The 27,785-nt window shown below is 58.8% G+C and overlaps 10 protein-coding genes across 10 annotated transcripts; 7 read left to right on the forward strand and 3 right to left on the reverse strand.

Moving 5' to 3' along the window:
* Positions 1–871: 871 nt before the first annotated feature.
* On the reverse strand, positions 872–2,931 carry BDZ90DRAFT_227837 (DUF89-domain-containing protein; the record flags this gene model as incomplete). Its single annotated transcript, XM_025504779.1, has 8 exons — positions 872–1,252; positions 1,336–1,448; positions 1,523–1,743; positions 1,838–2,228; positions 2,303–2,367; positions 2,444–2,596; positions 2,705–2,714; positions 2,781–2,931. 8 exons carry the CDS (start codon positions 2,929–2,931, stop codon positions 872–874), a joined length of 1,485 nt encoding a protein of 494 aa, XP_025360805.1.
* A 554-nt stretch (positions 2,932–3,485) lies between these two features.
* Positions 3,486–6,048, forward strand: BDZ90DRAFT_233328 (hypothetical protein). Its single transcript, XM_025506592.1, has 3 exons — positions 3,486–4,226; positions 4,305–4,832; positions 4,902–6,048. The coding sequence occupies exons 1-3, from the start codon at positions 3,772–3,774 to the stop codon at positions 5,872–5,874; spliced, it is 1,956 nt and encodes a 651-aa protein (XP_025360806.1). The 5' UTR covers positions 3,486–3,771; the 3' UTR covers positions 5,875–6,048.
* On the reverse strand, positions 5,916–6,754 carry BDZ90DRAFT_280730 (hypothetical protein). The gene is made up of 3 exons (XM_025509305.1): positions 6,644–6,754; positions 6,302–6,563; positions 5,916–6,232 (listed from the first exon to the last, which is right to left on the reverse strand). The coding sequence occupies exons 1-3, from the start codon at positions 6,690–6,692 to the stop codon at positions 6,115–6,117; spliced, it is 429 nt and encodes a 142-aa protein (XP_025360807.1). The 5' UTR covers positions 6,693–6,754; the 3' UTR covers positions 5,916–6,114.
* A 306-nt stretch (positions 6,755–7,060) lies between these two features.
* Positions 7,061–10,936, forward strand: BDZ90DRAFT_280731 (hypothetical protein; the record flags this gene model as incomplete). The annotated part of the gene is made up of 3 exons (XM_025509306.1): positions 7,061–9,194; positions 10,009–10,309; positions 10,383–10,936. The coding sequence occupies 3 exons, from the start codon at positions 7,061–7,063 to the stop codon at positions 10,783–10,785; spliced, it is 2,838 nt and encodes a 945-aa protein (XP_025360808.1). The 3' UTR covers positions 10,786–10,936.
* Positions 10,723–12,426, reverse strand: BDZ90DRAFT_267268 (hypothetical protein; the record flags this gene model as incomplete). The annotated part of the gene is made up of 2 exons (XM_025508702.1): positions 10,723–12,346; positions 12,420–12,426. 2 exons carry the CDS (start codon positions 12,424–12,426, stop codon positions 10,932–10,934), a joined length of 1,422 nt encoding a protein of 473 aa, XP_025360809.1. The 3' UTR covers positions 10,723–10,931.
* A 532-nt stretch (positions 12,427–12,958) lies between these two features.
* On the forward strand, positions 12,959–15,816 carry BDZ90DRAFT_222235 (ARM repeat-containing protein; the record flags this gene model as incomplete). The annotated part of the gene is made up of 4 exons (XM_025504521.1): positions 12,959–12,998; positions 13,064–13,122; positions 13,188–13,571; positions 13,654–15,816. The coding sequence occupies 4 exons, from the start codon at positions 12,959–12,961 to the stop codon at positions 15,814–15,816; spliced, it is 2,646 nt and encodes an 881-aa protein (XP_025360810.1).
* A 2,061-nt stretch (positions 15,817–17,877) lies between these two features.
* Positions 17,878–19,824, forward strand: BDZ90DRAFT_261526 (hypothetical protein; the record flags this gene model as incomplete). The annotated part of the gene is made up of 1 exon (XM_025508386.1): positions 17,878–19,824. One exon carries the CDS (start codon positions 17,878–17,880, stop codon positions 19,822–19,824), a length of 1,947 nt encoding a protein of 648 aa, XP_025360811.1.
* An 866-nt stretch (positions 19,825–20,690) lies between these two features.
* BDZ90DRAFT_233334 (mitogen-activated protein kinase HOG1) lies at positions 20,691–22,791 on the forward strand. Its single transcript, XM_025506593.1, has 3 exons — positions 20,691–21,336; positions 21,415–21,763; positions 21,846–22,791. The coding sequence occupies exons 1-3, from the start codon at positions 21,103–21,105 to the stop codon at positions 22,352–22,354; spliced, it is 1,092 nt and encodes a 363-aa protein (XP_025360812.1). The 5' UTR covers positions 20,691–21,102; the 3' UTR covers positions 22,355–22,791.
* Positions 22,792–23,055: 264 nt separating this feature from the next.
* On the forward strand, positions 23,056–26,065 carry BDZ90DRAFT_233335 (Pkinase-domain-containing protein). The gene is made up of 2 exons (XM_025506594.1): positions 23,056–24,005; positions 24,087–26,065. Exons 1-2 carry the CDS (start codon positions 23,359–23,361, stop codon positions 25,933–25,935), a joined length of 2,496 nt encoding a protein of 831 aa, XP_025360813.1. The 5' UTR covers positions 23,056–23,358; the 3' UTR covers positions 25,936–26,065.
* A 66-nt stretch (positions 26,066–26,131) lies between these two features.
* BDZ90DRAFT_48507 (hypothetical protein) lies at positions 26,132–27,779 on the forward strand. The gene has a single exon (XM_025509620.1). The coding sequence runs from the start codon at positions 26,328–26,330 to the stop codon at positions 27,723–27,725; it is 1,398 nt and encodes a 465-aa protein (XP_025360814.1). The 5' UTR covers positions 26,132–26,327; the 3' UTR covers positions 27,726–27,779.
* The last annotated feature ends 6 nt before the right edge of the window (positions 27,780–27,785 follow it).

The raw sequence follows: 27,785 nt of genomic DNA on the forward strand, positions 1-27,785 counted from the left end.
TTGCGCTGAAGGTGAAGTGGAGATGAGGGAATGGCTCTAGTGTTGAAAGTAGCACGACAGCCTTGCCTCAGGCACGGACGAGGTGGGCGTGTGCGTGTGGTTGCGCCTCTCTCCGCTTTGTTGCCCGTCCGAGACGGAGCGGAACAGACTCAAAAGATGGCAGGGCCGAGGGGTGGTGGCGGTGATGGTGGTGATGGTGATCGTGCAGCAGGTGTTGCAAGCGTCGTTCAATGGAGTCGTCCCGCCAGGTCACAAGATGAAGCTGATGAGTGTACGGCGGAGGTCGGCTCGCTGCGACGAGAGAGGAGGATGAGAGAGACGAAGCGAGGACGGAGACGGATCAGGACGACGGACGTCGAATCGAGCGAGAGGCTGGACCCCGATGGCCTGAGCTGGATTGGCGATTGCTTTTTGAGTCTAAGCGCAGCGCTGGCCTCCTTTGGGGCAGAGCTCGTGAGACTGCTCTACCTTGCAATGATCGGCGGCCTTGTAAAATGTGAGCGTGCGAAGAGCTCAACCTGAAGTGGTAGCGATGATGATGATGAGGGGCTCGAAGGAGAGACGAAGGCAGCCGACGCCTGGTTCCTCAGCGGGGCGCCGCGGCGGGCGGCGAGAATTGCAGCAGCAAATGACGGAGGCCGGCGTCGTCGAGACGAGGAAGCCCAGTCCGAGAATCAAAGAGCAAAAAACTCCACCAGTGACAAGGGGAAACGCCAACGACGAACGGTGACGACGATCATTGGGGAAAGAAGAAAGCAAAATTTGAGCGCGAATGACAACAAAAAGCTTCATTGATCCAGCACAGGGAGAGGTAAGAAAATGACATACAATTGGGAGAGCAGCTCGACGCCTTCGTGTTGATACATCGAGTCTACGGGTTAGGCTCCCCCGGCGTCCCCTCACTGTACAGCACGACGGCGTACTTGCCCGAGATCCTCCAACCAGGCTCCTCCTTGTCCAGCTTATCCGCCCTTTCCTGATCTACTCCTACGACCACGTCACTCTTGACGGTCCTGAGCGACACGACGGGCGGGGCTCCATCTGCCGAGCTCATGGGACCAATGGCCGTTTCGAATGGAATCGATGCGGGAGTTTGACAGTCGTAGCAAAGACGACGAGCATTGAGGTCTCCCTTAAAGATGACCAGGTCCGACTCGGCTAGATGAATGAAGAGATCGGGCGCCTCAGAAGGGAGTGACCAGTAGGCGTAGCCGGTGCACCAGAAGGGATGCTGCTCGTAGACCCATTTGCCCTGTGACGTGGGTGAAGAGGATGGCAAATCAGTGCCCGTGACGATCAGCTGCGGATTGGTACGTGAAGACAGCCCCTACGCACCTCCTGCTCGTACTTCTTCCATCTGGCAGCCATCTGACGCAGCGAGGCAAGCTCGGAGTCCGAGGCGTTGGGGAAGAGAGAGCCGTACATCATCGAGTTGAGGAGCCACGACCCTGAGCGCGAGCAATGGCGATAGAGAAGTCAGATAGGCGTGACATTGAGCTCAACACCTTCACCGTTGACTCACAATCCTTTCGAGTGACATCGGAGACGAACCAGGCGAATCGCTTGCCGTGGAAGTGGATCTCATTGGCGATACCGCTCTGGATCAGCCAGTCGGCGTATACGCAGTCGCAGTAGAGCTCAAACCCAGCATTGTCCAGAACGAAGTCGATTCGACCGCCCTTGAGCTTCGATACTTTGGTCTCCCAGATCTTGTCAAGGTCATTGCCCAGGATATTCTTCTCGCTGAGGGCGGGCGGAGATGCAGGCAAGGAGCAGGGATGTGAGTAGAGAAGTGGCGGGGGACGAGGCTACGCCTTGCAGCAAGTCGCAAACTCACGTTTCAGCCAAATGCTCTCCACCCGTCGACTGCAGATTCTTGATGTCGTCCTCCGTCATGTTGATCAGGAGGCTCAGATCCGTCGCATTGCCCCACAAGCAGACCTGGGTCAACTCATGGAAGACGAGCTTGGCCGCCTTCAACTTGTCGGCATCAGAGGCCTGCTTGGCATACTCGAATGGCTCGGCAAAGCGCGTCGAGAGCTCGAAGACGGCCGTCGAGGAGCGGCTGAACGTGTCGCACTTCTGCCGGAAGAAGACGTCATAGTCCTTCCAGTGTTGCGAGATGGAGAAGCACTCGTGAAGGCGACGGTACTTGTAGGCTTCGGCGAAGAGCCAGGTGGCATTCATAAAGTTTTTGCCCCGAAAGAATTTGGCAATCTCCTTGTTCCCTGCGCGGAGGAGGAGGAGGAGGAGGGTCAGCATCGAGCCTTGAGCCTCAGTGCTGGTGGCTTGCGGTACGCACACATCGCCACATCGCCCTCGCCGTCGTCTTTGATGACTCTGAGGTTCTGGTTGGTTTGCAGATCCCTGTCAAGAGAACGCGAATCAAGAATCGTCAGGGCCGCGGCTCGGTGGAGTATGACCTGGACAGGTTCACACGCACTTCATAAGCTCCTGCATACGTTCGATGCACTTGGTCAGATCAACGATGCGCGTCTCGTCGTACTCCTCGTTGAGAGTGCGGATCGTATCGTCGATTGCCTTGCCAAGGATGGTGGGCAGACGCTGACCCATTGTCGCATTGGCGAAGGAGAATCTGCGCAAGGATGGAGAGAGAGAGAGAGGGGAGAAAAGGGGGGGGGGGGGGGGAGGTTAGCTCCACATCAATGCGGGGTAGCCGGTCAGCCTGCGAGAAATGGCTCACTTGTGGTAGCCTGTGGGAGCGCATATGATCAGCGTTTGTTCAGACGTCTTTCCCCTCGCACATGGGCCGCACTCACCTCTGTAGGCTGGCCATGGGGGGTTCTCCGGATCGACGCGCGACGCCGTCCTGACGGGTTCAAACTGGGTGCGCTTTGGCGGCAAGTTGCCGAGGCTGAGGATGGTACGAGAAGGCGGCTTAGAGGACGCGTGCGTTTTGACGTCGGCCATGGTGGGCAAGGAGGAGAGAGAGAGGTGCTGTTTGGGAAGACGAGTAGTGATGGTCAGGAGGGGAAGGGGTCGCAGCAGCGATCTAGGTTCCAGATTGCGAAGTGAGTCTACGTGCTCGCTCGGGCCCATGCATGACCCCGGCTGTGCCTCAACCTCAACACGCACCTTGACGCCGCCCTGTCCGCTTCTCCGCCTCGACCTTTTTCCCCACGCCGCCTTGGCCCGGGCAGCCGGCGCGCCCGCTACAGAGACAGATTCTGGCGGGACCCTGGGCTATTCGAGAAAGGCTAGAAGAGAGCAAAGCCGACGGACAACTCTGGCAGGGAAGGCGAGGAAGAGGAACAGCAGAGGGCGCCGGTTGATGCCGACGAGAGGGGTGGATCAAGGTCGGCGGCTGAATGGAAGTTGGGCAGGAACGACGAGGGGGGAGGGGGGCCAGTGGGCGGTGGGCGGTGGGAGCATGCAAGAAGGAGATGTGCGGCTCTGGCACACACGTTTCACTGTCACTGGTCTGAGATGTCTCTGCGTGCAATCACTGCGTTCAATCTGATGCGCTCCGTTCCTGAACCACACCATCGCAAAGAAGCGACACAAGAAGACGATAAGAAAGAGCTGCTCGCCCTCGCTGCCACTCCTCCACGTGTGAGAAGCGGTGTTGAGAGCGCACACGCACGCTCGCTGCTTTCGTCTCCGCCCAAGAGCTGGCGTCATAGGCTGGCGAGCGGAGAGGGAAGGCGAGGCGCACACGGCGGGATCGTCGTCTTCTTCCTCTCGTCCTCCCCCCTCACCATCTCCTCCAAAAGGAGCGCACATACACGCTTCCCTCACTAAACTCCCATCATGCCTCCTCGACAGATGTCGCGCTACGCCTCCAAGGGCGCCTTCGACCTTCTAGCGGCAGACGACGTCGATGAAGAAGGAGTCGATGCCTCGGAGGACGACGAAGATGCACCGATTGCTCCAGCTCCACCAGCTAGCACGCCGGCGGGCTCTACCAAGCTGACCAAGACGCAGCAGAAGAAGCTAGCAAAGGAGGCGCGAGAGGCAAAGAAGGCTGAAAAGCAAGCAGCATCTGCCACTCCCACACCACCGGATGAGAATAGCAGGAGCGTGCCCAACGAGAATTCAGCTTCCGGCATCGCTGATGTTGCGGCGCCTCGTGCTGAGAGGAGCTCGCCTACCATCGAGATCCCCGTGCAGAGGGTCGCGCCTGCGGATGACCCGGCGACGGCTTCCGCTGCTCCTGGGCCAGTACCCAATGGTGCCGCTGCGGGGATCAAGGCAGCCAACGAGACGTGAGCTGACGATATACTGCAACAATGTGAACAATCGAGATGATCGCTCACATTCTCATCCTCTTTTCTCAACCATAGCCTACCCTCTCCAGCTGCTCGCCGTGATGCCGCTGCAGGTGCGTCTGGTGTCTCGTCGTCCTCTACAGCTGCGGCACCCAAGCCAGCTCCAGCATCCGCTCCTCGGGCAGCTGCTCCCGCCTCTCGCCCTCCTGCCGCAGAGCCGACACCCGAGGACATCGTCGCGGAACGCAAAGCAGCAGAGCGTGCTGCCTACTGGAGGAAGATCCGTGAACGCACGACCTTCACCTTTGTTATGATCTTCGGCTTCGTCGGTCTCCTCTCTCTCGGCCACCCCTACATGATCATTCTCGTCCTCGCCATTCAGGTCCTCGTCTACCGTGAGGTTACTGCCCTTTTTGAGATTCCGGGAAGACCTTCCATTACGGGTGGTGCGCCGCGCCGACATGTGCTCTCGAGACATAACTCAACGCAGGGAAAGCCGGCGACTGCCAAGGCAAGGTCGCAGCAGATCGAGTCGGCGCAGGTTAGCGACGATGAGGATGACTTTAGAGAGGAAGAGAGGAAGGAACTGCTTTGGTCCAAGACGTGAGTAAATGCGCCGCGACGTCATATCATTCGCTGACCGATCTCTATCTCTCGCCTCCTCGCTCGTAGTCTCTCGTGGTACTTCTTCACAGTAGCCAACTACTTCCTCTACGGCGAGTCCCTCATCTATTACTTCAAGCACATCGTCTTTGTGGACTCGTACTTCATCCCCTTTGCAAGGCACCATCGCTTCCTTAGCTTCCTCCTCTACATCATCGGCTTCGTAGGCTTCGTCTCCGGATTGCGTCGCGAGAACCTCAAGCACCAATTCGGCCTCTTTGGTTGGGTCCACATGAGCCTGCTGCTCATCGTCTTCTCCAGCCACTTCCTGGTAAACAACATCCTCGAGGGATTGATCTGGTTCTTCGTCCCCGCATCCCTTGTCATCTGCAATGACGTCTTCGCCTACGTATGCGGGATGATTTGGGGACGCACCCCGCTCATCTCCCTCAGCCCAAAGAAGACGGTCGAGGGCTTCGTAGGTGCCTTCCTCATCACCGAGGTCTTCGCCATCGGATGGGCGACGTACTTCCAGCGATTCAACTACATGATCTGCCCCGCCGTCTCTTTGGGGATGAACGCCTTCCAGCAGATCGAGTGCAAGCCCAACCCGGTATTCGAGTGGCACTCCCTCCCCATACCGGGTGAGATCCTTGCTCTCCTCCCTCCGGCTTTGGTCTCAGCGTTGCCGGGCACCTCGATCCCCTACACGTACTTCCAACTCCACTCCCTCGTGATGGCTGCTTTTGCTTCCCTCGTCGCTCCCTTTGGCGGCTTCTTTGCCTCAGGATTCAAGCGCGCATTCAACATCAAGGACTTTGGCGACTCGATCCCCGGCCACGGTGGGCTGACGGATCGCTTCGACTGCCAGTTCCTGATGGGGCTGTTCAGCTACGTCTACTACAGCAGCCTGATTCGCGAGAACACGGTAACTGTGGGGAGCGTGTTGCAGATGGTAGTGGCGCACCTGGGACAGGAGGAGCAAGTAGAGGCGTACAGGGAGATTGGTCGATATCTGAGCTCGCGTGGTATCAAGGTATGAGGTATGAGGGGAGGAGGATGGGATGGAAGACAACCATCGTTGGGTGGGTGTACAATTGCGCATTGCCGTGCTATGGTGTTCTCATGCATCGAATCGAAAGGACTTCATTCATGAATCATGTACGGGAGCGATGACAAGGCGAGGCGAGGCGAGAAGGGCGACGACGACGACGACGACGACGAGAGGAGCTACGTCAATGGGTCTCGAGAGAGGGAAGCCCGCAAGCCGTCAAGCGCGAGCTCAGATGCCCATGGCCGAAGCAGGCTGCTTGATTCTGGCGTCCATGTTGCCTCCGCCTGCAGCGTGACGAGGAGCGCGAGACGAGGCGGAGCCGGCGTTGTTGAGGGCGAGCATCTTGCTACGGGCGAGGGTGAGGAGTATTAGCGTCTTTCCTCGCACAGCATCGTGTTTGTCCGGCAATACTCACGCCTCATCACTCTTGATGCCCTTTTTCTTCTTCTTTCCTTGGTCGCGCTGCTGGTCTTGTTGCTTCTCGCTATCCTTGCCAGGTTCGCTCTCTGTGTGGCCATGGCCGGGCTCAGGGCGAGGATAGCCATCAGAGGAGGCGGCGGATGTGGAAAGTGGGATACTGGCGTCCTTGTTGGCATCGTCGTCGGTGGGAGAAGTAGAAGCGCCTTGCGAGGCACGACGGGTGTGCGATTGGGAGATCCGACGACCGCCGGCCCGGACTGCGAGGATCAGGGTGGAGGTGTTGGATACTGGTGAGCAAGACTGCCCAGTGATACCGTACAGATGGGCAGACACTTACTCGCAATGGGATGACCGGCGACGGAGCTGCTGTTAGTAGTGGAGGACATGATTGATTGCTTGGTGACGACTTGGGGGTGAATCGGAGGTCAAGATGGAGTAGCCCCTCCAGCGACCGAGTCGAGAGCAAGTGACAGCGAGTGTGAGTGGCTTGAGCAGCTCCCTCTCCCCGCCCCGGCCCCTCCCCCACAATCCATGTATGGCTCTCAAATTGGCCTCCTCCTCCGCACAAGCCAGGGCATTTCTGTCTGGCCTGAGTCGACCGAGTCGCGACCGCACAGACGCCGTGGGAACGAAGGAAGCGTGTGGAGTCGAGGCGGCGAGGCGCCGTCGTCGATGTCGGGTGACCCTGACGCGACTGCAAGGCTTTGCTCTCACACTCTCACCCTGACTCCTTCCTCCCCGCCGCCGGCACCTCATGTCTGGCAAGCCGAGAAGGCGGACGACGGCAACACGGCGAGATGGTGCGATAGCCTCAGAGAACGACGAGCCCGCTTCTTTGCCAATCTCGTCAGGGCGGCCAAATGCTCCAGGCTTGCCCGTATCGGAGCGTTTCATCCTCATTGCCCGCGTCATCGTCTTCTCCATAATCACGACCGGCTTCTTGTTGCATCATTATAAGCCTTGGCGAGGCCTCTTCAACACTTCTGTGAGACGACATAGCTTTCAAGACGACAAGACACTCGAAGCCCTTCTGCAACCGCTAGACAATGACGAGTACGCCATTTGTTCCGCGGGGACGTGGCCTTTGCCAGACACTGCTGCGTCCACCTCGTCGTCGTCGTCGTCGTCGTCGTCGAATTTATTCCCCTTTGCCTTTCGGCGGAAGACTGCCAAGTCGTCGTCCATCTATACGCTTCAAGGCGGATCGCCAGACTCGCCCTCCGCAGTTGAATGCATCCTCGTCCGCTCCCATGGCGTCCTCGCCGTCGGCTCTGCCTCGACCATCGTCTCGCCCTGGTGCGCTTCGGGCTCAGCATGCGACGTGCGCGTGCTTCCAGCAGGCTACACTCTGCTTCCCTCCTTCACAGACGCCCACGGCCACTTGCTCGACCTAGGACACTCACTCTCCTCTGCCGACCTCTCGGGCGCCACTTCCCTCGCCGAAGTCGTTCAAAGGCTCGAAGGCTACATTCTCGCTCGACCGTGGTTGGCCGAGGATACTGCTACTTGGATATGGGCTCACGGCTGGGACCAGACAAGATGGAATGATACCGAGGGGGACGCATTCCCTTCCAAGGAGGACTTGACCGCCAAGTCTGAGATTCTGCGAGGCAGGCGCATCGTTGCCAAGCGAATAGACTTTCATGCCCTCTGGCTCAGCGAAGCTGGCATAGAGGACATTGCTGCCAGCTCACCGACAGGGCAGATACCTTCTGACGTCTCCGGCGGTCTCATCGTTCGCTCTCCGACTGGCGAGCCTACGGGCATCCTCATTGACAATGCAATGCAGCTCGCTCTGGACGTCATTCCTCCGCGCACCGATAAGGATAGGCAGCGCTACCTGTCTGCCGCCCAGGATCTGCTACTCAGCTACGGTGTGACTGCGGTAGGGGATGCGGCTGCTTCACTGGAGGATCTGGCCTTCTACCGACGGGTGAGCGATGAGAGCAAACTCGGTGTACGAATCTACGCTTTTGTCTCCTGCCCGCCACGACAGCCCTTCTGCGACGAGGAGGCGCGGCAGGTCTTGGGCGCAGAGACGGTGCCCTACCATGATGGACACGGCGGTAATTTGGTGGTACGTACCGTCAAGCTTTTTGCGGATGGAGCGCTTGGCAGCTGGGGCAGTGCGCTGTGGGAGCCATACGCTGATCGACCTGACGATCGGGGGCTGCTGTTGCTCAATGAGACGGACCTGCGCCACTCGGTCCAGCACTGGCATGAGAAAGGCTGGCAAGTGGCAGTGCATGCGATTGGAGATCGCGCAAACAGCCTCGTCCTTGACGCCTTCGAATCAGCAGGCGGCAACGATTTGCCCTCACGGCGGCATCGCATCGAGCATGCGCAACTGGTACGGCGACAGGACCAATCTCGCTTCGCACGACTCGGCGTTGTGGCTTCGATGCAGCCCACGCACTGCACGTCGGACATGGGCTACGTTGCTGCTCGATTGGGAGAGGAAAGGACTAGAGAGCGGGCCTACCCATGGAGGTCCATCCTACACGGCGACACGGGCAGCGAAGAAGAAAGAGCGCATCTCGTATTAGGAAGCGACTTCCCAGTCGAAGGAGTGGACCCAATCTCCGGTATCTGGTCAGCCACTCAGCGCCTGGACTACGCCACCTTGGCTTCACCACACGGCGCTGAAAAGCCGTGGCATGGTCAAGAACGCATAACTCCTCTCGAGGCTTTGCGCGGCTTCACGACTGAAGCGGCTTATGCGCAATTCGAAGAGGGAAAGGCCGGCGTCCTTCAGACAGGAGCAAGGGCCGATTTCGTCGTGATGAGGGGAGATATCTTAGAAGATCTCACGCTGGAAAAAGTCAAGGTCAGGAGGCAGGCTGGCCAGAGGGAAGACCGTCCCGTTGTCGTGGGCACGGCAGTGAGTGGTAAGTGGGTTTGGAGGGAAGCGAGGATAGGCACAGCACATGATCGCAATTAGTGAGGGAAGCGAAAGAGTCGAGGAAGGGAAGTGGTGAAGCAATGCAATTCATGTGGGCTGTTGCTGCGCTGGTGGGGACGGCAGGTCCACTTGGTGGCTTCGTCAAGTCGACGACATCCGTCGCTCGTCCACTCGCTCTTACTCAAGGCGACCAGAGATTCCCGGACCCATTGTTTGGTCCTTCGCACAACTCTCATTGCCCGCGCGTACGGCCCGAAAATGTGCCGTACGGCCTCATCGGGCCGCTAACGACGCGCCAGGCTTCGAGGACATCGATCCCGTGCCAACGGCGGCCACACGACCGCGAGCCCTTCGTTGCAAAGCCGATCAATCTCGTCCCCGAACAGTAGTCGCAACGGGCGAACGAGCTCCTGCCCTCAAGCGGCGCGATACCGAGGATTGATGGCAGCGGCAAAGCGCTCCGAGAAACGTACACTGCCCGGGACCCTGAGCCCGTGTGCGCGACGGCGAGAGGCTTTCGTTGGATATAAAGCAGTTGATTCGCCTCCAAACTCTCCTGTTCAACTTCTCTTCAACACCCAGCATCTAAAATGCGCTGCATCGTCCCTCTCCTCGCTGCCTTTCTCCTCCTTGCGTTTGCCGTCACCGGCACGCTCGCACGCGACACCAGTGCTCCTGCCTGCGATCGCCCTGGTGCGTATGCCTCAGGCCTTACCTCTCTCACCCTCCTCTGACTGTCCATCCCCGCCCCCTCGCCGGCCCGCCGCCGCCGCCACCCCTCCCCCACCACCAATCCGTAGACGGTTCCATCCCTCAATACCGCAACGGCAAGGTCACGGCCTTCTCAAACCACGCCCTCGTACCTACTCAGATAACTTCCGACCCTCTCTACTACGTCAAGCCAGGGGACGGGGCTTGCGGGCTGTACACGAATCAGGATGCTGGAGTCTGCATGAACCGTGGTTGGGTCAAGAGTGGCTACGTCAACTCATGTGATGGAAAGTGGGTTGAGATTACGCTCCCTGCTACAGGTGTCAAGACTGTCGCTAGGGTCCTCGACGTCTGCGGGGACCCGTCTGCTCCAGGCGACACCTTCGGATGGTGAGCAGGAGGTATTACAAGTATTGAATCGCGAGCTGCGACTGACGTCCTCTGAGCGCTTTCTCTGCCGCAGCGACGACCTGCGCATGACTCTCTCGACCTTCTCCGCCCTAGCGCAAGGAGACCCCGCCATCATCAAAGCAAACTCACTCCCCACGCCCGCAATCTGGCGCTTCGTACAGGAACCCTGCTGGGCTTGCGAGGCCGGCCTGAAGGGCATCTCTCCCACAGGCAAGCCGGACGACTGCCATGGACCCGACTCCTTTGGGATCATGCGCAATGGTCGAAAGACGGGCAAGAGTGTGAGGAAGGGGCATGCAGCTGCTGTGCATTGTGCCAGTGTTGTTGATCCAGGCCACAAGTTCGACGAGAAGCTATTTGTTGAGGCGGAGGTTGAGAAGGTGAGCAAGGAGAAGGGGTTGGCGATTGAAGCTGTGCACGAGATGATCAAACAGTTTGATGGGCATGGTCACTAAGGGAGCGGCAGTCAGCGCCTCTTACTCGTGCTTGATGTGCCTTGGTGGCAACCCATCTCATCCTAGTCGAACTCTATTTATTGAGATACATCTCCTCTCATCTTTCTTGACCAGAACATAGCGAGTATGATTATCGCCATCTCTCCCTACTTGCCTCCTTCGTTGCCCCTCTCGCCAACCAGTTTGCGCATGGCAGTCGATGCGAAGCTCTCAAAGAGGGTGCGATCTTTCCCATAGACCCATCTGATGTGCAGCTGACAAGGATTGTACGCCCGCGCTTCGTCATCGTCCTTGCTACTCTCAACGCTGATGAGGACGCAGAGAGCGGGATCTGCTGATGATGAGGATGTAGTGGATGCAGTGGCTCGAGATTTGTCGCTTTTGTCATCTGCTTTCTCTCTCATTGCGGCCCTCCGTGCTGCCCTCGTCCAGGAGGCCGTGTCGAACCGTACGAAGAGCGCGTCGTCTTCCTCTTCGCGCACCGTGACGGCGGGCAAAGATTTCAGAAAGTTGTGCATCTTGTCCATCGCCTCTGTTGCTCCCTTGCGGCTCGGCATTTCCTTCTTGATCGACGAAAGAGGCGGTGAGACCCCGGCTGGGTTGTTGATGCGCAGCAGCTCGTCAGGCAAGCGGTGCTGCGCCCACGACCAGAGGACGATCCACCGCTTTGTTTGGCCCTGCGTGATACTCGTGAAGCCCCAATTCCGAACATTGCGCTGCTGGAGAAGGGCGTAAATCAGAGGCAGGCTGGACGCCTTCCCCAGCAGACTGCTGTACCAAATTGACGTTGAGGGAAGGGCGCAACTCTCCTCAATCATTCGAGTCACAAAAGCCACCTCCCCTCCCGCTGTATAGACCATCTCATTCGCCGAGCCAGAGCAGGCACCACGAGGGGGCAATTGTTTAGCCGCTGCCGCTCTGTCCATCTCTGCCAGGTCGGTGTAGAAGGGCGGGTTGCACATGGTCATGGCAAAGGGCTGTCCCGAGCCCGCCGTGGGGATAAGCGGAGCATCTGGAGAACGGTGAAGGAGCTTGATCCTCTCGGCGAGGTTGAGCGATCCCTCATTGTTGTGAGGATGCGCGACGACATGCTCAGCATTCTTGAGAGAGACGGCGTCAATGTCCGTGGCGGTGAAGGTCCAAGAGGGATCCAAGGCACAGCCTAGAATAGGGTAGATGGCCGTTGCGCCGGTGCCTATGTCGAGGATACGCGTCGAGGGAGGCGAATCGCAGCGTGCTCTCTTCCTAGGTTGGATCTGCTCATCCCCACCTGGTTGCGTTGCGTACCGTGGCAACCCATCTGGGCCAATGGTGGCGTTGAGGACGTCTTGCACCCAGAGGAGATAGTCGAGTCGGTTGGGTACAGGAGGACAGAGTCGATCCTCGGGCTGTTGATGGACATGAATGCCCCAGTCCTGCTTCAGCACAGCCTGATTCAGCGCTCTGAGGGCCTCTGGATCCTGGAAGTTGATGCGGCCGTCTTGGAGATGCTGGGCAAAGGCAGGATGGGCATTGGCGAGGGCCTTGAAGTCTATGCCATCCTGACCGTATGGGTTGCGAGCTGCGAGCAGAGAGGTTCGTAATGATCAGCGGATGGCAGAGTGAGGAGCATGATGAGCTGGCTGCCTGCTCACGATGCATTGAGCCCCGCACGATGGCCTACTCCATCGAAAGTCTGGCGTTGCACCTCGTTGTTTCCGCGCTGACGTAGGCTCAGACCAGGTAGCTGGGCGTGCGGGCCGCGCGGTGCCTGTCGTCGCTGATTTTCGCAGCCGCCGCCCGCCCACACACCGTCGGCGGCTCCTGGCTTTGGCCTCGGCGAGTGTGCCTCGAGTCGAGGGGACGGCGAGCAGGCAGGCGGGCGGGCCAGAGACCAACACGAGGAAATCGCAGCCAACACTCTGACAACTCTTCCATCCATCCATCCCTCCGTCCGTCCGTCCGACACTTCACAAAGGCCCAAAGTAGGCGATCACGACGACTGTCATCGCCAAGATTGGCCTGAGATAGACTCGTTGCGACCTACTACCCCTTTCCCACTTCATCGATAGGCCAGAAATCCGTACGTGCCAGAGCGGCGCTGATAGCCCTTCGACACCTTTGCTCCAGCAGTGGCCTCACATACCCCCCCCCTTGCCATCCTCGTCCCGTCCGTATTTGCAGCACTCACAACATGAACGCAGCAGAGGTGCTGTCCAATACGCTGTCGCCGGGTAAGTATGCAGCCAGGCTATCAAGCCGAACCAACCGCTCATCACCTACCCTCTTACCCGCATAGACGCCTCGGTCCGAGCGGCTGCGGAAAAGTCACTCGAGGATGCCTCCCGCGACAACTTCGTGAGCAAGTGGTCTCGAAACCAGCTCTTTGGGCACTTATTGACTCCCTGTCCCGCATCTCGCAGCCCGCGTACATGGACATGCTGGCCAATGAAATGGCAAATGATGCGACCCAAGTCACCCTCCGAGTCGCAGCCGCCCTCGCCGTCAAGAATGCCCTTACAGCTCGCGAAAGCTTCCGTCAAGACGAGTTCAGTCAGAGATGGCTTGGTCTCCCAGAAGACGCTCGCAACAACACCAAGTCAAAGGCACTCTCAACATTGGGCACCGCGAATGAGGGGGTGGGGAGGAACTCGGCTCAGCTCGTCGCCGCAATTGCCGCCATCGAGTTGCCCGTTGGAGGTTGGAAGGAGCTCATCGGCCAATTGCTAGGAGCGATCAGGGATCAGACGAACGAGAGATTGAGGCAATCGGCCTTGCAGGCAATTGGCTTCGTCTGCGAAACAGTCGTGAGTACCCGCCATGCCGGTCAGAGATACGAGAGGCGCCAACGACCTGACCTTACTTCTCACGACCTTGATCTCATCCCAGAAATCTAACGTCCTCACCGCTCAATCAAACGAAATCCTCACAGCAGTCGTCCATGGTGCACGCAAGGAGGAGCCCTCACCCGCCGTGCAACTCGCAGCCATCCAAGCCCTTCTCAACTCGCTCGAATTCGTCGCAGAGAACTTTGAGAGGGAAGGAGAGCGCAACTACATCATGCAAGTCGTTTGTGAAGCCACTCAAAGCTCAGACGTCAACGTCAAGGTCTCGGCTTACGAGTGTCTCGTCAAGATCATGCAGCTCTACTACCACCAGATGCGCTACTATATGGAGCAAGCCCTCTTCGGCTTGACGGTCCTTGGCATGAGGGATCCGGAGCAGCGTGTGGCCCTGCAAGCCGTCGAATTCTGGTCAACAGTGTGCGAGGAGGAGATCGAGCTGGCCATCGAGGCGGCAGAGTACACCGAATTCGGCGAGGAGCCCTACCGCCAATGCTACAACTTTGCGCGCATCGCCCTGGGCGAGATCTCACCCGTCCTCATGGATCTGCTCAAGGTACAAGACGAAAACGACGATGAAGACGACTGGAATGTAGCAAAGGCAGCGGGAACCTGCATCGGACTTCTCGCCAACTGCGTGCAAGACGACATCGTGCCCATTGCCATCCCCTTTATCGAGCAGAACATCAAGAGCGCTGATTGGCAAAGTCGCGACGCCGCAGTCCTCTGCTTCGGCTCGGTCCTCGATGGGCCCGATGCCACCAAACTCACGCCGCTCGTTGAGCAGGCTCTGCCCACCGTCATCACCATGCTTCAAGACAGCAGCGTCGCAGTCAAGGACAGTGCTGCATGGACTCTTGGCCGTATCACCGATCTCCTGGCAAAGACCATCTCGACCGAGACACACCTCAACAGCCTCGTCTCTGCCCTCGTCACCAGCCTGCAAGACGAGGCTCGCATCTCGTGCAATTGCTCGTGGGCTCTGACTCGCCTGGTGAGCGAATTCGGCGGTCGCTCCATCATCGCAGAAGAGCAGGCCAACCCGCCGGAGCGAGCAGACGATGGCTTCCTGCAGGCGGCGCCCATCTCCCCCTTCTTCGAGGGCATCACAACGGCTTTGCTGCAGATCGCGTCGCGCCCGACCAACGAGAGCAACTCGCGTAGTGCAGCCTTTGAAGCCATCGGCGCCGCTGTAGACCAGGCGCCGAGGGACTGCCTGACCCACGTGAGCAACATCGTTCTACAGCTGCTTGAGCGTCAGGAGGGACTGAATGGTATGGCGGATCAGCTCGTGGGGATGGACGACATCAACAACTGGGTAGAGATGCAGGCCTCCATCTCCGGTGTCGTAAGCGCTGCGCTGCGTCGTCTGGGCAAGGAAATTCTCCCACTTGGCGACCGCATCATGACAAATCTCCTCACCCTCATCCAGCATGGCACCAAGCTCCCCGCTGTGCTCGAAGACGCCTTCCTGGCCGTTGGATCCGTGGTGCAGGCCTTTGAGGGCGACTTTGAAAAGTACCTCGACGCCTTCCTGCCTTTCCTGGTCTCGGCCATCGGCAACCACGAGGCAACGCAGCTCTGCTCCGTAGCTGTGGGCGTGGTGGGCGACTTGAGCAACGGTCTGGGCGAGGGTATCGCAAAGCACGCGCAGCAGCTCATGACTGCCCTCTTCGAGGGTCTGCAGAGCAGCACGATCCATCGCGATGTGAAACCGACAATTCTGCGCACTTTCGGTGACGTCGCCCTCGCCACCGGCGCGCAGTTCGAGCCCTACTTGGGCACGACGATGGCTGTTCTTGGCCAAGCTGGCTCAACAACTGCTCCGCAAGACGACTACGCCATGATCGACTACGTCAACTATCTCCGCGAGGCAGTCGCCGAGGCCTTCGTTGGCGTGGTTGCCGGCCTCAAGAGTGGCAACAGGACCGACCTCCTCCAGCCGTACGTGGAGCTCATGCTCGGCTTCCTCAGCTATGTCTCGCAGTACAACGTTGAGCGAACAGAGGCACTCCTGCGTGCTTCTCTGGGCTTGTTGGGTGATGTGGCGTCAACTTTCCCAGGAGGCCAACTGAAGGGGGCCTTGGAGCAGCCGGCGATGGCCGAATTGATCAAGGCGGGGAGAAGCAGATCCTGCGAGATCGAGACGAGGAAGTTGGCGGCGTACGCGAGGGAGGAGGTCAAGAAGGCGACCGTGGCAGCGGCCTGAGCCAAAGCCCGAGCTTGAGCTGAGCACGAGGGCCAGCCGCATGCCCGCTCTCGATCATACCATAGCCCACGCCTTGCGCACGCCACGCCACGCCACGCCACACCGATCATCATTTCGCCTTCCTTCGACCCAAGCCGTTCGTTAGTTAGCCTAGACCCTTTGTCCTTGCCCGCCCTTGCGCTCGCGTCGGCACGTCCTAGTAGTCCCCTCTGTTCACATTTCAATGTCTTCCCCTCTCACTACCAAGCATGTAACGCCTCCCTCTCCTCCTCATCATCACCATCATCACTAAGCGCAACTTTTCCTGCTTTCCTCGAACGCGGTAGCTCGTTCCAGTGTCATCCCTCATTTCATCGCAAAGCAAGCCGAGCAGGCGATCCGAAGGGAATGCCTGATTTGAGTTTGGTAGCGTTCACGCGACATCTCTCTCCCCAACCACCCCGCAATTACAGTCACGAAGCGAGACAGTCGGCGCACGGCCGTTCGAAGACACCCGTAGCGAGCGAAGCCGGCCAGGAGGGAGAGCTTCTGCCCGAGGGCGGAGCGGCCCACACACACAGGCGCGGGCACAAGGGTCCAGACAGACGGACCACAGACGTGGACGTGGTGTGGATGTGGCTGGCTGAAAGCGGGCGGGAGGGCGACTCCGCTCAGCAGGCTCAGCTTTTCGACTTCAGCAACCGCGAGGGCGATGTCACAAGAGGGGCTAGCTCGCGCAAGGTCCCGAAGAACGTCGAAGGCTTAGCTGATCGGAGGAGCTCACACATCAGTGTGCCTCGTCCTCGCCGTAGTTAGTGATCGTGTGTCATGGCGACGGGCAGCCCAAGCGGGTGCGGACGACGGGAGAGTGGCGGCAGAAGAGGGCCTGAGGCTGGCTGCACCTCGCATTTTGCTTTTCGCCCGGCCCGGTCGACATCGGTCCTTTGACAGAGGTGCAATTTGGCTTTCGGGCCACTACCACCCTACTACGACAGACGGAATCGCCTTGCCGCTGCTCGCGCTGCATAACTCGAAGTGAGATCGGCCCTCTATTCGAATGTGGCTCAGCGAAGGAGAGCAAAGTGTGGTCAGGCAAAGAACTGAGCGCTTCGATGGACCCACGGACTGACGTTGCCGTACGCGCGAGAGTAGTGTGCTGGAGTGCGAGCCACCATTGAACGTCGTGCATGGTGAGGGATGGCTCCCTCGGTCTATTGCGATCCGGTTGTAGGCGGTTGCGGGAGCCGGTCAGCTGAAGGTGTCTGCGAGTCTGCCCTTGTTCAAATGCATTTTCTCTTATATTATCACCTCCTTGAAGCAACCGCAGACGCTCGCTCAAGCCGTTGTCCTCGCTCTCGCCCTCGCTCTCGCCCTCGCCCTCTTGCTCTTGCTCTTGCTCTTGCTCTCAAGCTGCCCTTACTATCACGGGACCTCGATCCCCCCACCTGGACCCTCATCTCTTCCTCTTGACAAGCCCGCTCCCGTGCGGCCTCAGCTCCGCCCAATCAGCCTCACTGCTCCTCGCCTTCATCGCTTGAACACTCTTCGTAAACGCAAGGAGCCTTCTCTCAAGATCTCACGCAAACACATCTACTTGGCGTCAGGCAGTCGGTCGTCTCCCTCGGCGTCAGAGGCGAGGCTTGTCCGGGCCGAGAGGAGCGTAGAGAGGGTTGAGAAATGGCTCAAGTGATGCAGCCTCGTCCTCATCCGCCTCTTCCCGCCCACTCCGCCGCCGCCGCCGCCGCCGCCGCCGATGCTGCAGCAGCTGCTCTCCACTCACACACCTCGCCCTCGGCAGCAGCAGCAGCAGCAGCGAAGGGAGCGGGTTCATCCGCTTCATCCCCTGTGATCACAGCTGGTGGTGATGCTGCTTCACCTCCAACCTACTCTTCACCTCTGAGCTACCGATCCTTCTTCTCTTCCTTTTTCCAGCCTGCGTCGATATCCTCGTCGCCGTCTGCGTTACCACTCTCCTCGACTCGGGATAGGACGCACGACGTCGCTGAGAACGCAGCAGCATCACCAGCAGCCGCCCCTCCAAGCCCTCACCCTCATGTCAGGTGGGTGTCTGAGCCTGTACCGATGAGCGTATCTTCCGAAGACGAGGCTGTCTCGCCCACTCGAGCGGTTCAATCCACCTCCCCCGGCAGAGATGCATATTCTCAATCGCCAAAGGCAACGAGCGACCATGATGGTAACCGCAGCGAAGTGGGCGCGAGTGGTAGTGGATTCCTGCACTCGGAGGACAAGCGCACAAAAAGGAAGCGCAAACCTTCGCCGCCTGAACTCCTCGTCATTGTCCGACCACCGCCTGCTAGTAAGGATCGCAACCCCCTAAATCTGCAGATTCAGCTTGTCCTCCCGCAAGCTCCTCCTGCGCAGAGTAACGGTCGGACATCAGGAGAATCGAGCAGGGATACCGCGTCCAATGCAGGTGGCAGAGGAGCAGATCAGCTCAGAAGACGCAACTCGTCGAGCTCGACGAGATCTGGTAGATCAGAAGTGACGACGGCCTCGTCATCGAGCTATGGAGGAGGTGGGAGCAGCGCGAGGCGAGTCACCCCGCTATACAACCTCTCGATCCACTCGATTCTCCCTACGACAATCTCTGACGCAGGTACCGACCAACGCGTGGCCAAATACAGCAAAAAGGGCGTAGAGATCGACGGCTTCGGTGTGCTAGAACCATCCGAGCTCCTTCATGGCATCAACGACCTCGCGAGCCTCGAGGCCACGGGCGTCATCCCTGTCGCATCCCCGGGCGTCGTCTCCCCCAGCAGAGGCAGCACAGACGGCGAGCCCACGAGCGATCCAGGTGTGGTATCTGCTGGAGTAGAGCCACCCACCAGCTTCGACTCAATGACACCTGAAGCTCAATCGCCCGACGGCCACCTTGGTGCCAAGTTCATGCGTCGCTTTAAGGGCTTGAGCTTGAATCTAGGCAGAAACGAAGGAGGAGGCGGTCCAGCAGCGTCGATCGCAGCAGCTTCGACCGCCGCAGCTTCAGCCAAGCCAAGCTTCACCTCCTTCTTGTCCAACTTGAGCAATGGACCGAAAGTGCCCCGATCAGCAACAGTAGCTGGGCCAGAAGCGGCTGCTGCCCTCTCGCCATCACGCCCGCTCTCGTCTGCTGGCCTCACCATCGCGACAGCTGGGCCGAACCACCACCAAAATGGAAGCGGCAACGACGTCACACAAATGGTCCCGGGTGCAGGGCTAAGTGAGTCTGGTCGAAGGACGCAGGGCTACTACTGGACGGTGAAGCGGTACAATCGCCGTGTGACGGACAGTAACGGTCAGCCACCGCGTATGACCCTAGGATCCGACGGACAGAATCCGGTCCTCAAGAACGTATGGAGACGCTTCAATTCAGTGAATCGTTTGGGTGGAGAGGAAAAGCATCCGCATCCTTCTGACATTCCGGTGCGGTTCGAGTGGACTCGGGAGAGCAGATCGCACAACAACAGTTCGGCTGCGGCAGTGCCCGTGATGGACGCGGCGGGCAAGCGGCTCAGTACAGGGTCCATGTCGCTTTCGCCGACGATGGATCAGCGAGTGGGTAGGCGGGCCAGTCTACGACCGCCGACGGGACGCAAGACGTCTTCGTCACAGGGCCATGGTCACTCAGTCAGTCGTAACGGTCGATCGCAGAGTAGCTCTGCGCGCGTCTCGCTCGACCAAAATGGCGGCGGCGAATCAGCGATCGACGACTACGAAGGCGATGACGATGGCAATGCTTCTGACCCGGAGGACTCTGAAACTCCCTGGTCATGTCACCTCGTCCTCGGCGCATCCACTCGCATCCCCATCGGGACTCTCTCCCCAGCACCGCACCACCCCAAACTCGTAGCGCAGCTGGCGGTGCCCTTCCCGCTACCCGACTTGTCGCAGACTGGGCTCGGGGCTGATGGGGCAGGCCTGACGAGGGAGGAGATCAAGGACGTCATCTGCGTGACGTGCCTACATCTCATCATCAGGGAGAGCTTCGGTGGACTGGGTCGAGTGAGGAGGAGGGGCGATCGTGTCTGAGGCTAATGACGGGGCAGCGCAGCATAGCATACATGTTTGGCAAGAATCGGGACAGCTCGCTATATCATCATTACGTCGCATCATCTACCCCTGACCATCTTTCGATCACTTTGCCTTCGTCCCGCTTCTTTATTTCTCTCGTGAGCAGATAGCTCCAAGCACAAGCCTCGTTGTAATGAAGTCCACTCCATCACTTGAAGTACCATATTGCGCCTTGGTGTGTCCTCTGCAACCTCCCGTGGCCTCCGCTGCCGGCACCCTCGGGACATCGATGACGTGTGCTTGCGACGCCACAGACGCACGCCTCTGTACATCTAACGTGAGGGCGCGAGTGACGATGGCTGGAGGGATTCAAGTTGTACCGACTAGGTGAAGACGTTAGGCTATGCCTTTTTTCCTTTCATGCCCAAGATCTCGGGCCTGGAAGCCGCCCTCATTGAGGTGACCTTCGGAGGTATTTGCCTTTTTTGGGTTGGCAGCCAGCCCAGGCTCTCCGAATGGTAGCGTTGCGCATCGCGAATCCTTTTGTTTCATCGCCGCTGAGCCCCCGCCCCCCTCGTTGGTGCAGCGGCAGCGGGCGAAGGAAGGAAGGTCTGCTGCTCTTTGGGTGGCTGAGGCTGCCTGGACGCTTGCGTTGCGTTGCCGCCTTGGCCGAGTGGCCGCGCAAGCCTCCTCTCGCCGCCGCTAGCTTGCTTGAGCCGCCCTCCCGCCCTCCCGTCCGCCTGCCTGCCTGCCTGTGTGCCTCGCCTGGCGTCCGTCAGCAAGCCAGAGCAAGAGCGAGCGGTGCGACGAGACGAGACGAGACGGACGAGACGACCCTTGATCGATGATACAACCACCCTTGCGACGCATCCCTTTCGTCTACTTTGCCCACGACCTACCACGCCAACAACACCGCCAACGACCTCTCGCTCCTCCTCTCTTCCCCCCTGTCGCTATTGGCACGTAGCTGCCGCTACCGATACTTTCTACAACCACTGCTTCTTCCTCGTCCCCCTGCCCCCTTCTCACCACCCCACCTCTCAATCCTCAAAGCACCGCTTCATTCGCACGCACGCACGCACATACATACATACGCACGCTGCTCATACCTGCTTGTGCTCGGCGCTCGACTTCGCTGTTAGCCATCACTGCACCCACTCTTCCTCCTCATTCATCTCCCCCAGCAGCCACGCCATCTGCGGCCAAGCATATATCACACACGCGACGCTGTGATTCGCCTTGAAGTCCCCTTGCCCTGCCTCATTCATCCTCCTCCTTTCACGAACTTGACCCATCATGGCCGACTTTGTCCGCCTCTCCATCTTCGGCACCGTCTTTGAGGTGACGACGCGCTACGTGGACCTCCAGCCCGTTGGCATGGGCGCATTTGGCCTTGTCTGCTCGGCAAAGGACCAATTGACGTCGACGTCGGTCGCTGTCAAGAAGATCATGAAGCCCTTTAGCACCCCCGTCCTCAGCAAGAGGACGTACCGCGAGCTTAAGCTGCTCAAGCATATCAGGCATGAGAATGTGAGGCCAGAAAAGCAGAGGAGCTAACAAGGTCGTCATTCTTTGCTGATCGCCTTCCTCCTTACCCTGCGCCCGCAGATCATCAGCCTGTCGGACATCTTCATCTCCCCGCTCGAGGACATCTACTTCGTCACCGAGCTGCTCGGTACCGACCTCCATCGCCTCCTCACCTCTCGCCCGCTAGAGAAGCAGTTCATCCAGTACTTCCTCTACCAGATCCTCCGCGGTCTCAAGTACGTCCACTCGGCCGGCGTCGTCCACCGTGATCTCAAGCCCTCGAACATTCTCGTCAATGAGAACTGCGACTTGAAGATTTGCGATTTCGGTCTCGCTCGAATTCAGGATCCGCAGATGACGGGTTACGTGTCGACGAGGTATTACCGTGCGCCAGAGATCATGTTGACATGGCAGAAGTACGATGTAGCAGGTGAGTACTGCGGGCGAGGATGCGAATTCGCCTTCCCTCGCACATGCTGATTGATCTCCATCCTACTTCTCGCCGCCCGCAGTCGACGTCTGGTCTACTGGCTGCATCTTTGCAGAGATGCTCGAAGGCAAGCCCCTCTTCCCTGGCAAGGATCATGTCAACCAATTCTCCATCATCACCGAGCTCCTCGGCACACCTCCAGACGATGTCATCAAGACGATCTGCTCCGAGAACACCCTACGCTTCGTCCAATCGCTTCCCAAGCGGGAGCGTGTCCCCTTCTCTCAAAAGTTCAAGAACCAGGACCCACTGGCTCTGGACCTGCTCGAGAAGATGTTGGTCTTTGACCCGCGTACCAGAATCACGGCCGCCGAAGCGCTCGCGCACCCGTATCTGGCGCCTTACCATGACCCGACGGATGAGCCAGAGGCGGAGGAGGCCTTCGACTGGTCATTCAATGATGCGGATCTGCCCGTTGACACCTGGAAGGTCATGATGTACTCTGAGATCTTGGACTTCCACAACATTGAGAATGGCAACGGGGAGCAGCAGCAGAGCGAGGGCCCTGTGCCGCCAGTGGCTCCCAAATAGGCGGCAGAGAGGCGACACGGAAGATAGACGGGCGATGAGGAGACTCGTGGGAACGGCTCGCCGATGAGGGAGAGCCTTGTGGGCACGTAGAGTCTTTGGACAGAGGAAAGAACAGAGGCAAAGGTGTAGAGGAGTCTATGAGGGGCGCGAAGCTGAGGTCACCAGGCCGGTCAATCATATACGATCGTTTCAGCATTGAGCAGCGGGAGCGACAGGTCAATCTTAACTGCTGAGTAGTGGCAGCGTCGATGAAAGATCATCAGCTCAGTCTGAGGAGCATTGGCCTCCATCGGCGCGCAATTGGCGCCTCTCGACCTCATCGAGCAGGTCGACGTCCATTCAGAGCCCTTTCTCATCATCTATCATGCCATCATCCTCACTTGTTCGTCGCGCTCAGATCTCCTCTGCAAGTCACCGTTGTTTCTCTCCTCTCCTCTGATGCTGTTCCTTCCCCCGCTTAGACGACGAGCAATCGGTCCTTCGCGCCGCTGGCGGGCGGGTGGGCGGGCGAGGCAGGCAGGCAGGCAGGCAGGCAGGCAGGCAGAGAGCGGAGCAAGTAACACTTTGGCCCACACGCCCGCACTTGGCCCCTCGTCTGTCCGACGAGGCGCACCACAGTGAAGCAGAGTGAGTGTGATGCAGTCGTGGCCCTTGCGTCGAGGGGACAACGGTTTGGCTCGGATCCTCGATCTGCTTGCTCCCTTTACCTCTGCCCTTTGTTCAAGGCACGCGTCAACGACGACACGAACGACGACGAGCCTCCTCTTCCCATCACCAACACATCTCGTCCATCCGCACGCGCCCGCCCCTTCTCCCAAGCAACCGTTTGCTTGTGCTCATCACTGGCACGCCTCTGCCCATCAAGCGCGGTCGCCTCTTCTCCTGCCCTTGAACTCGGCCATCCGTCAACTTTGCCCTTGCTGCAGTCGACCATTCATCAGCGCAGCAGCAGCAGCAGCAGCAGCAGCCCTAGTTGTTCCACCCTTTAGCCCACGCTCTTCACCATGTCAGGCTACTCGAATCCCACAACGGGCACCTCGCAGGTTGGCTCCCTAATGCCTTCACGACGAGCTCCCCCTGTTCCACGACCCTCTCAGCCCACGCATCAGCCCAATGCTGGCAGCATGGGCAGCATGGGCGCATCGATGGACAGCATGGGCAGCAGAGGAGCGAGTGGAGGAGGAGGGACAGGCACAGGTAGCGGCGGCTTTGTGCCTCCCTTGTCGCAGTACTCGTCCCAGGGAAGCTTGAGCGGAATTGGTCAAGGGCCAGGTGCAGGCGGTGGTTCTTACACTGGGCCACTGAGGCCAGCAGGTCCAGGTGCAGTCGCTCCCAGTAGCAGTGGTGGCTGGGGTGTACCGTCGTCTTCCTCATCTTCGTCCTCGTCGGGCGGTATAGTCAGAAAGGGCTACGTGTCGGTCAAGGAGGACGGCATCCGCAGCTGGATTTGGAGCAAGCGTTGGCTTGCCTTGCGAGAGCAGACGCTTACTTTCCACAAGAATGAGACGACGTACCAGGCTGCAGCTCTCATCTTCCTCAAGGACATCACCAACATCACTCGCACCGATCTCAAGCCGTATTGCGTCGAGATTGAGTCAAAGGACAAGACGTACTATCTGCAGCTAAAGAACGACGAGGAGCTTTATGGATGGTAAGAAGAGGCGATGCGCCGCTGTGTGTATGTGACATGCTATCAACTGACTCGCTTTCTTTTCGCGGCCAACTTCGCCAGGATGGACGACATTTACGCTCGCTCGCCTCTTATGGGCGTATCCTCGCCGACCGACTTTGTACACCAAGTCCACGTAGGCTTCGACCCTATCTCGGGCGCTTTCACAGGCTTGCCAGAGCAGTGGACTCGCCTCTTGACGACGTCGGCCATCACCAAGGAAGACTATGCCAAGAACCCACAAGCAGTCCTCGACGTCCTCGAGTTCTACACCGACATCCAAAAGAGGGACCGAGACGACTTCGGTCTGGGTAACGCGACAATGGGACTGCAGGCAGGCAGCAAGCCGGCGCCACGCTTCGATGCTGGTACTGGCTTCGCAGGCAGCCAAAGCCATTCTCAGACAACATCGGCCTCGTCTTCGTCTTCCAATGGCTCGCTGCGACCCAACGACCCCAACGCAGGCAGCGGTCGAGCAGTCAGCCCAAACCACAACCCTCCGCGACCATCTTTCGGTGACAACGGCATGCGCACGGGAGCCGCTTCGCCGGGGCCAAGGCCGTCGAATGCGCCTGCTATGGGCAAGTCGCCGCAGGACCTCGTAGCCAGTCGCAAGGCGCCTTCTGCTCCTCGGCAGGCCCCGCAGCCCCCTGGAAGCGGAGGCAGCAGTGCCAACAATGCCTCGCCCAGCGTGGCCGCCCTCAATGTCAAGGCTAAAGAGCTCAAACTTGGCGGCCCTGCTCAACAGCACCAGCAACCGCAGCAACAGCCCGTTGCTGCGCCAGCTCAGCCTGAGCGCAAGCCGTCCACATCATCTCCCTCTCAGCAGCAGGCGCACCTACGGCAACAGCAGCAGCATCAGGCAGCTCCAAAGGCCAGCAAGCCACCACCTCCCGCTGCTTCCTCCGGTGCTGCGGGCGCGGCGACGTCGTCATCGACTACGAAGCCGCTACAGCCCAAGAAGGCGGCCGACGGAACGTCCATCTCCAAGAAGGAGCAAGAGAGGCGTATCAGCACCATGAGCGAGGCGCAGATCATGGAGAAGCTTCGCAGCGTTGTCAGTCCCGAGGACCCCAATCAGTTGTACAGCAAGATCAAAAAGGTCGGACAAGGCGCCTCTGGCTCCGTCTACGTGGCCAAGACTCTCTCGACGGGCCAGCGTGTGGCCATCAAGACGATGGATCTCTCCCATCAGCCGCGCAAGGAGCTCATCGTCAACGAGATTCTCGTGATGAAAGAATCCCAACATCCCAACATTGTCAATTTCCTCGAGTCGTACCTTGTCCGCAACAATGAGCTCTGGGTCATCATGGAATTCATGGAAGGTGGTGCCCTCACCGATATCATTGACAACAACACCCTCGAGGAAGACCAAATTGCCGCCATCTGCCTCGAGACGTGTAAAGGTCTGCAACACCTTCACGCGCAGAGCATTATCCATCGTGACATCAAATCGGACAATGTGCTCTTGAACAGCTCTGGTCAGGTCAAAATCACCGACTTTGGCTTCTGTGCGAAGCTGACCGACCAAAAGAGCAAGCGCGCAACCATGGTTGGTACCCCCTACTGGATGGCGCCGGAGGTTGTCAAGCAGAAGGAGTACGGGGCCAAGGTCGACATCTGGTCTCTTGGGATCATGGCCATCGAGATGATCGAGAATGAGCCCCCTTATCTCGACGAGGAGCCTCTGAAGGCTCTTTATTTGATTGCGACCAACGGGACACCGACGCTCAAGAAGCCTAACTTGCTCAGTGTGGAGCTCAAGGGCTTCCTGGCCGTCTGCCTTTGCGCAGATGTCAAGAGTCGAGCGACGGCGGATGAGCTGGTTCAGCACGAATTCTTGGGCAAGAGCTGCCCCTTGAGCTCTTTGGCGCCTCTGCTGAGGTTTAGGAATCGAGGCGGGGATAAGTGAGAGCAGGTTGACGAGAAGAGCGGTCCTTGGCTTTGATCACTCTCTGTTCCGCCGCTCGTTGATCTCTGCTTCCCTCTCGGTTGCTTGCTGCGTCGTGTGTCACAACCCCTCCACCACCCACCAGCCCAGCGATCGTCTCCTTCCTTTCGAATTCCTCCTTTACGAGAACCACACGCTCGTCTGTTTGCTTTGTGACTACGACGATTCATGATGACCAGGAATTCGCGTGAGGGTGACGGCGTGCTGCGTGACGAGTCGGCGGCGGAGGACTGACTAGGGGGAAAAAAGAAAGCCGAGAGTGGAGGCGGGGGAGAAGCAAGTTGCTCCATCGTTCGTTTCCTCTGCTTTGCTTCCTTTCCTTCTCATGACGAGTGAAGAGGGATCAAGCAACCATGTCGTCACAATCGCCTGACTACATCAACCCCTTCGAGCCGGTGGTGCTTCGCTTGGCCAGCACAGCCTCGGCCTCGTCGCCTTTGGAGGTGCATGTCCTTCCTTACGGTCTCACAATACATCGCCTCGTCATCGATGATGGCAAAGAGGACCTCATCACCGGTCCCGAATCCCCCTCTGACCATCACACTCTCGGACGCAGCTTCTTTGGTCCCATCGTCGGTCGGTTTGCCAACCGCCTCCCAGCAGGGCAGAATTCCTTCAACTACGATTCGACAGAGGTGGGGAGCGTCGACCTTCCAGAATGGGGAGGAGATGGCGTGTGCCATCATGGAGGGCCCGCCGTGGGAGGCGAGCAAGAGGGTGCAGGTGAGCCGGTCAAGGCCAAGAAAGGCCAGCTTCTGCCGCAAAGGGGCCCATTTGATCGGATGGTATGGACGAAATTGGAGGAGGGGCAAATGCAACTGTTTGACAAGTTGGCAGAGGGAGAGCCACAATCAAAGGCCATCTTTGCGCTACATAGTATTGGCGCCCCTGCTGGCCACCAAGGTTTCCATGGGGATATCCGCATTGAGGTCCGCATCGCCCTGAAGGCGGCGAAAGCAGAACAGGCAGAAACAACTTCGCACACAAAGCTGCTACACGACAGCGGCGCCTCGTCGTCAGGCAGCGTCAGTATAGAGTATCGTGCATCACTTCTCCCTCGCTCCTCAGAGGTTCAAGTCACACCTTTCAATCTCACACATCACTGGGGCTTTAATCTGACGGCTAGTCAAGCCAAAGATGAAGCCTCGTCCCGCATAGACGACCACCAACTTCGCCTGCTGCCGAGCGACGTGGGGCGACTGGCTCTCGATGAGCGCGGTATAGCTACGGGCGAAATCCTCAAGCTAGATGAAGCTCACGGCTGGACGTCCTCGCCTTCGTCGTCGCCATGGGGCAAGCGAGTCGCCACGGCTATGCCTCAGCAAGGTTACGACGATTTCTACCTCTGGCCTACAGCGGCAGGTAACGACACTGCCAGTCTGCCTGCCGTAGCTCTCCTCTCTTCTCCCGCTTCCTCCTCTTCGGCACCTCGTACCTCCCTCGTCTTCCGAACCGACCAGCACGGCGTCCAATTCTACTCGGCCAATGGCCAGCCCGCTGCCCCTGCACCTCCAGAGGAGAGCGGTGGAGCTAGGAAGCTGGCTCACCGCCGTGATGGTGAGCAACAAGAGGGCAATGCGATGCGCACTGCTGCCTTTCTGGAGTTCGGCGAACCTCATTGCTGCTTCTTGCGGCCGAGACTACAGGAATTTGTGCGAGCGAGCAAGGACGTGGGGCTCTTGAGGAAAGGGGAGACGTATGTCAATCGTGTCGAGGTGGAGATCTGGCAAAGCAAGGCTCAGAAAGCGTAGAACAGACTCACTTCACGTCAAAATTATTCACATTTAGGAGCATCCTTTCTCGTACAACGT

The sequence above is a fragment of the Jaminaea rosea genome (assembly GCF_003144245.1).
Source record: "Jaminaea rosea strain MCA 5214 unplaced genomic scaffold BDZ90scaffold_11, whole genome shotgun sequence".
Taxonomy (NCBI): Eukaryota; Fungi; Basidiomycota; class Exobasidiomycetes; order Microstromatales; genus Jaminaea; species Jaminaea rosea.